At 39.3% G+C, this 7,684-nt stretch overlaps 1 protein-coding gene across 1 annotated transcript in view; it reads left to right on the plus strand.

The window, feature by feature from the left end:
• Positions 1-7,684, plus strand: part of st18 (ST18 C2H2C-type zinc finger transcription factor) — a gene marked incomplete at both ends in the record, with an annotated part of 47,133 nt that continues 39,449 nt past the window's right edge. Inside the window, 2 exons of the mRNA XM_084327661.1 lie at positions 1-54; positions 1,159-1,339. Of these exons, the coding sequence (XP_084183787.1) occupies positions 1-54; positions 1,159-1,339 (235 nt within the window). The remainder of the gene's footprint in view (positions 55-1,158; positions 1,340-7,684) is intronic.

Genomic DNA, 7,684 nt, shown 5'->3' on the forward strand with positions numbered 1-7,684 from the left:
ATGAAGTTTGACACAATGTTTTACACTGTGTTTGACCTGCCTGGGATGCTGGAGGTAGGAGCATTTTTTCTTTACCCAAATACAAAATAGAAGGAGGTAGAAATGTAATTCAAACGGTCAGATATTTCCTCGTGGTACTATTAGAGTTGAAATGTATGTACTGTAGACCGATGCAAGTGAAATGAGCTCACGGGGAAACTCGGCTGTAATACAGTATAGTGTAGCTAAAATATTTATATGCCTTTATCTGATCTATTTCCTAACCACAAGGTATTTGCCTGTGAATCCCTGGCACTTTTGGATATTACCTGAAGGCAAATGGTATAGATTTATACAAGTTATTTACAACAACAGCCAAGCTATGCCTCTGAAGACTAGGCTGCAGATCAAAGGATTGTTTTGATCTCTACTTAGCATATTTGTTTAACCTAGCCAGTGATTCTGAAAAGTGCACACGCTTTTCCGTGATATGCAGAGCACCCTTTATCCCTCTTTTTCTTCTGTTAGCTCCGGATTTAAGTACTTTCTGTATTTAGGAGACAACTGGATTTGCCAGCTTTTGAAAATTTAGTTGCCCACTGGTAGCAGTCTTGGCACTCAGAAATACATAACTAGGTATGTTCCACAGCTAATCCTGATCGGCCTTGTAATAGTATTTGTGGACTGTACAGCACTCAATTAGGGCATAATGTGCTATTTTTATTTCCTTTAAGTTGGATTAAATGTGAACATGGCTGGTTTTTGTTTTCAGTTTCCCATCTACTGTTTACTGCGTGTTTGTACTTTTCCCAACTATTGTTTTATACCATTTCAATCACACTGCTCTGCAAAATGTCAGGAGAAAAACAATGTCCAAGCGCGCTCTCTCTCTCTCTCTCTCTCTCTCTCTCTCTCTCTCTCTCTCTCTCTCTCTCTCTCTCTCTCTCTCTCTCTCTCTCTCTCTCTCTCTCTCTCTAAAAAAAGATGCCAGGGCAATCAGGACATTTTCTGGAATGCTTAAGAGAATGCATAATGCACACAATGCCCTAATTCTCTCTTACTTTGTTTTTTTTGGGGGGAGAAAGATGAGCCCAGGTTTTACCGAGAGCCAAAAAAGGGGGCAGATGGCTCACAAGAGAGGATAAACCTGGGAAGTCATGCTGTAAATGTGTTTTACAGAAAACAATGAAAGGAGCGGACAAAGCGATTGTGGCAAAGTCCTTTGGAAAATGGAAAAGCAGCTCTCTGAGGTCCAGCACCATGGAGAAGCCGGATGAGCCGTCCGAGGAGAGCGAGGAGGGGAGCCTTTCCAACTGCACCTGCGAAGCCCCACAGAAAGGCAAGAAATCCCAGTTAACAAGTACCTCGTTTCTTATTTCAATCCCATAGTTGTGTGTCTCTCAGCTTATTTTTTGGGTCCTTTTTTTCTCTCCTTGTGGCAATTTTAATTATCACTAGTGGCAACTTGTTTTTCGATTTGACTCTCTGGCCCCCGCCATATCCGGTGAACAAACAAACCACATTGTTGGGCAGGAGAATTCCTTTTGAGGGAAAGTGTGTCTCCGATGATACGGCGTTGCCAGAAAAAAAAGACAAAGCGGAAAAAATAGCAAACACAAAAACAGTCACAGGTGCATGTGAAAAAGAGAGAGCCCAGTGAATGGTCACCGCAGTCCCCAGGAGGTCTTTCAGTGTAAGCCAGTGCGGTGGGGTGGACTTCTGACAAGGGCATTGGTTTGCAGCCAGGTGGAGTGTGTAACTGAGAATGCTCCTGTTTTTATTCTTTTCACATGCTAATGTGGCTCCTATGTGACTTTAATGCGGCAGAACTTTTTAAAACAAAAGAGTTTAGCAGTTTTTTGTTGTAGTTTCAATACCTGTTCTTGTATTACAGTGTTGAAATCAACAGCTTTGTATGCTGTACTCTTCTTTCTACCTACCATGGTTATTTTTTCTACCTAAAAGTGACATTTCACTTTGGAAGATAACTTGTTACCTTGTATGCATAGGCTACGTCCATATAAACAAATGAAGATTCAACATCTGACATTAGACTATAATTATCAGTAAATACAAATGGATCAAATTACTTCTTGAAGGTTGCAACCATGAAAATAAACATGTTAGGGTTGGCTTTACGTATATATTGTGGTAGGCTACTTTGTATTCGAACACTGGAGTTTGAATTGAAAACATTGGCATCATTGTGGCTACCTGGAGCAGCCAATATTAATGTTGACTATTCATGAACTCATCTGGGGCTATATGGGTGCTACAATGTGAACATTGTCCATTTGTGATTATTCCCGTTTTGTTCTCTGGGCTCTTTTTTTATATTTGTATACTGCAACATACTGTACTATACATATTGAAATAGATTGATTTGTCTTACTAGTGTATTTAATCTGGTTTCTAATAATCTGACAAGAAAAGACACAATAGAGTGGACAGAGTAAGAACAGAGGGGGATTTGGAAGATACCAACAGCCCATACCGGAGCATTGTCTCCTTTTAACAATAATGAGATCTGAGTTTAAATGATGCATGATTAAAATCACAGTAGGTATACTAAAAAAAAGCTTTCATCTTAAGTTAATTTGTCGGTCTAATGTGTGTCAAACTGGGTTCCTGGTAAGGGCAACATGGCTCGCAACACTATGGGACTCTGTATACCTTGTGGTGTAAAGTCTGTAAATAGCATCAAAGGCATTGCCATCTGCACTTCTAGGATCTCTTCTGCATAGCCACTGAAACAGGCTGTCTCGGAGGACAGCATTCGTATTTCAGCCTCAACCCTGAATTACTGTGTGTTCAGTATAATTATAAGGGGGGAGTGTTGCCAGGCTATAATGCAGCGTGCCAGGTGCACACTTCCATAGTCTCTCTGTTTTTTTTTTAACAACTCGGAGCATTAACGACAGTATCTGCAGCGTCCAACAGTCCGTTTAGATTTCTCCTCCTGATGTGCTGAAACTCCAAATTGGCCATCAAAGTGTTTTGTATGCCGAAGCAGACGCACTGTTAACGGGGCGATGGGAGAAAGTGCACCACTTTTGTAGTGTTCCATTTTCCTAAGCCTGCTTATAGGTTATGTGACTGAGCCATGGTGTGAAATTGTATTCCGATACTGGCACTAGAGCCCTGTGAGGGAGTCTTTAAAATGGGTTTACTTAGACGCCTTTGCTGGCATTTTCCGAAGATAGCAAATGCACAAACGCTGCCCATGATCGGATTAACTGTACAACGAAATGATGTAACTCTTTTGTCTTCCTTGTGTGGCGTATAGTAGGTTTCTCTGGCTTAACTTTAATGGTCAGCGAGAAGAGAGCAGGAAAAAAAATGTAAGAAAGAAAAAAAGCTGAAAGTCTGATGATGATGATGATGATGGATGTGACCATAGCAAACCCAATTCCTCTTTTACACTAGAAAGAAGCAAAATGACTGCTTTTTTTTCTCCCACTGGAGGTTTAGATGCTTGTTTTTCACTTTTAAATACCATGATGATGATGATGATGATGATGATGATGATGATGATGATGATGATGATGATAATCCATCTAGTATGACTACATCACACGATAGAGTGTGTGTATGTTGGTTAATCATCCTTGTCAAAACATAAACACAGCCCTTCTACATGTATTAGTATCAATTCACCAACTAGAGATACTCTACCGAACCACCAATTACCAAATGTAATTCCTCCACATTCTTTTATTTTTGTCAACTTAAGACATTACATTTGTCTCTCTGATCTTCTGCTCCTCTTTTTCGTTGAGATGTGGGATCTAAATTCCTTGTGATAGGTGTGAGAGATGTTTAACGCCCAGAGATATACAGTATAGTATCACTGCCTATCTATCTACACATTGGGTTGTGGTGGCCATTAGGTTGCCATGTGGTATGTAGCATCGGCATTGTCAATACCTAAGCTCACATCAAAGGGACACGGGTCTGTTGAAGTTGGCAATGCTGGGCCGTTATGAGCCATGTAAATGCATTCATAGTGTGTTAGTTCCATACTGTAAGTATTTATAGACATGTTAGACCTTCTTTTGGCAATGGGATTGGGTTTCTTCATTGAGTGCTTATCCTTATCATTAGGGCACAAGTATCTTGTGTTTTATTATAAATACTGTGCAAAGTGTACAGAGCACAGGGATTTACACCTGAAGATGCACAGCTGTTTGTATATCCACAACCTCAAGGTGTGCTGAGACAACATGTTAATTGCCCAATGTATGATCGAAATCAGTCAAAATATCTCCATAGATCTAACTTATTTACATTTTAATTACTACTATTACTTGTTATTATGTGTTGGATGTGACCATAGCAAACCCAATTCCTCTCCTACACTAGAAAGAAGCAAAATGACTGCTTTTTTTCCTTCTCCCACTGGAGGTTTAGATGCTTGTTTATCACTTTTAAATACCATCATCTTTGCTGAAATCCCCTCTCAAAAGAACCTTTCACTTGCTGGAATAAATTCAAATTAAAATTTAAATCCCTCTTTGCATTTCTTCAGCCTCTTTTAAAATAGCTGCCTCCCTTTAGAAAGCTGTTTATGTAGTGATCTGTTCATAATCCAGTTTGTTTCTCAACAGCGAAAAACACAGAAATCGTATTATCACTATCTTGGATAGATGATGCGAGAAATCAGGAAGTATAAATGTCTGGATCTGTGGACGTTTTCAAACTTCTAAATCTGAAGAATATTGCAAAAGCCTTTCAATAAAGTAGAGTCGGAACACTGCCATTTGACTTGCAAATACACAGAGTACGTTGTGCAGTGATAACTCAAGATATTTCAACATGCTTTTGTATCACTACTAGAAAAAATACCTGTTCGTTCAACAAATATACAGCATTTTGTCTTAATTCTATAGGACAAAAATGTGCTTACTATATACCTATGGATGCATGGTATGTCTCATCAAAATTGTTCTTGTGTGTGATACACAGCTATTAAAGCAAGCATCTAAAGATTAACCTTTAGCACAATGGATGACAAGCCATGCAGATTTCACGAGGTGCTCGCCTTCGAATATTTAAAAGAAAACAATCTCTAATCAGAAAATCAATAAATATAAACAGAAATGGCGGTGCCGTTTGATAACTATCCAGTCCAGATGTAAAATAACTCAGATGAGGCCATTCAGAGATTTTGATTTACTCAAGCTACATCGGATTTATTGTTCGGAAACAAATTATAATTGTGTCTCCAGAAAGTTGACCAAGATCTAAACAAAAGGAAATCAATGGCCGCCGCCCATTAATCACTCAAAGCCAGCTCCTTGCGCTGAAGAAACATACTTCATAATCAATTTCTTTGTTTTGCTCAAAGGGCATTTGCATTTTAGTTCATGTCAGGAAGCTTCCTGTATTGGGCGCAATCAAAACATTGTAATGGGAGTTTTTCTTTTTCTAATTTCAAGTGCATATCTCTGAATACTGTGATTCTATCGTGCAAACTAGCCTAGCGAGCTGTTTAAATAAAGCACACATTACGGATGAAGAAAGAAAAAGAAAACGTTTTCTGATTATTTAAAAAGTACAAGTAAAAAGAACATTATAATAGAACATTATGCCAGTTTCTTGTATACATTGACCGTAGACTATATATTTTATGGTAGTGACCAACCTTAAACCAACCAGTATGCTCTGCTGAAGACGTTAAAAGTCACCCATGGAAGCTTTGAGGCCAAAGACTGAATGCCTCTTATTGCTGGTGTCTAAACAATCTACTACCTATTACTAAGACCCTTATCAGAGCCATTATACACACCTGTTACACTATTCAGATGGCCGTCTTTGACCATCCATCTGGATCATTGTCTGCTTGTCTGACTAGAGATGGGCAGAACCCAAAAGATCTATACCTAAGCCCTCAATGACGCAACATAATGACAGCAAGGTGAGGACATGCAAAAGCCTATTGGATATTAACCAGCCAATGTGCAGTATAACCAGCTAATGTATAAGGCATTCATCTCTAAAGCTAATTAGACGCTACAGTACAAACCTGAATAACCAATAGAAACCAATAGTAACCACCAGTTACTAAAAAACGAATAGTATTTGTGTTAACCTTGTAAACCTGTTGGAAATATATTACATACAGCATATACTCGTGTGTGTATGTGTGTGCGCTTGTGCTTGTTTAGGTCAGAAAGGTGGACCAATGACGTCTGATGATATCCAACAAACAACACTAAACCTCTTGGTGTGGTTGTATCACATCTTAGGAGTCACTGTATTCATGTACAAACACAAAGCAGCGTTTCTTATTTTTCTACCACAAAAGAGCAGGGGGTCATTTCTGCTTTGTTTGTTCCTCACACCCTGTTTCTCTTCCTTTCCACTTCTAGTGCAGGTTGTAGCACTGAAAACTGTTCATAATTGGATACTTGGTTATGATTAAAACAGTACTTCTAAGCACAGGGCCTGTGATTGTTTGTGCTTTTCGAGGGAGGCTGAGCTAGATTATACTGTTTTGTTAATTCTATCCAGCTATCGTGGTTCTTGCTGCGGTGGTTGGTCCACCACAGCTGAATGAATATAGGGAAAACGCTGGGTAGAGTATCAATCATCAAACAAGCCTGAGTTGGTCGGCCATTTGGGTGCACTTTTCTCATGATAAACACAGCAGTTTGGCAGTTTTCCAATTTAACTATTTTGCTGCCCAAAAGTGTTGTAACCCTGAACTCCTGAACCTTTAGTTTGAGGCGGAAAAGGTTCTATATTTTGTCCACAAAAAACGTGGAAATATCACAGAGGTGTCTTCCAAAGGACACCGAGCGAGGTTGCTATGGAGCGACCGAGTGTGCCTTTAAAAGCACACAGGTTGCCCGCGGTCACACACACAATCACCCCAGAGGTAAATCTAATCACTTCTTTAACTGAGAGACACGGCGACATGCAGTGACAACAATGATCCCCGTGAAAAATGCACTGTATTTTTCAAAGGAAATATTCCCTTCCTGTTGACACCGACATAAAGATAGTTCTATATCCCCGAGCAATATCTACATGTACTTATGTTTGGTGGTTGCTCCTATTTGCATATGCAAATAGATTTAAAAAAAAATTATTCAGTCCTTTTATGTGACTTTCTCTGATGAACAAGGCATCAAGTGGTTGCACACAATGGCAGAGGATATAGGGATCCCGTGTCACCAAGGAGAGGTTATTTATGTCATTTTTTACCAATGTTAAAGCATTTTAGTTGAAATTAACCACAGTTTAATCTAGATTTTTTCTTTTACACTATCCTTTTCAGTGGCACAAGCTGAATATTCTGTATTATTTGCCTGTACAGGCAGCCATTTAAAATTAGCCACATTGCTTTGTTAGAATTGGGGTATGCGGGTTGGAGTGTATGTGTGTGCATATGTGTGTGTGTGTGGGGGGGGGCTGTATGAAGTTATATTGGTGACATTTTGATCTTCCGTTGCATTAGAAGAATCCGGCAACACACATTTGTGTAGGTTTTCACACGATGGAGGTATAGTAGTGCTGAAAACAAAGGGGTGCTCTGACATTTCACTTTGCTTACATAATTTGCAGCTGAATGCAAAAGCTTTTTAGACACACAGCTGTGACCCATTGTAATACTTTTCTAAATGCAATCAAACACTTTCTACAAATATGAACAGGACTTTTTAAACGTGAACCCTTGTTTGACATGTAATTTCATCCAACC

This window comes from Notolepis coatsorum (genome assembly GCF_963971535.1).
Source record: "Notolepis coatsorum genome assembly, chromosome: 13".
Classification (NCBI taxonomy): Eukaryota; Metazoa; Chordata; class Actinopteri; order Aulopiformes; family Paralepididae; genus Notolepis; species Notolepis coatsorum.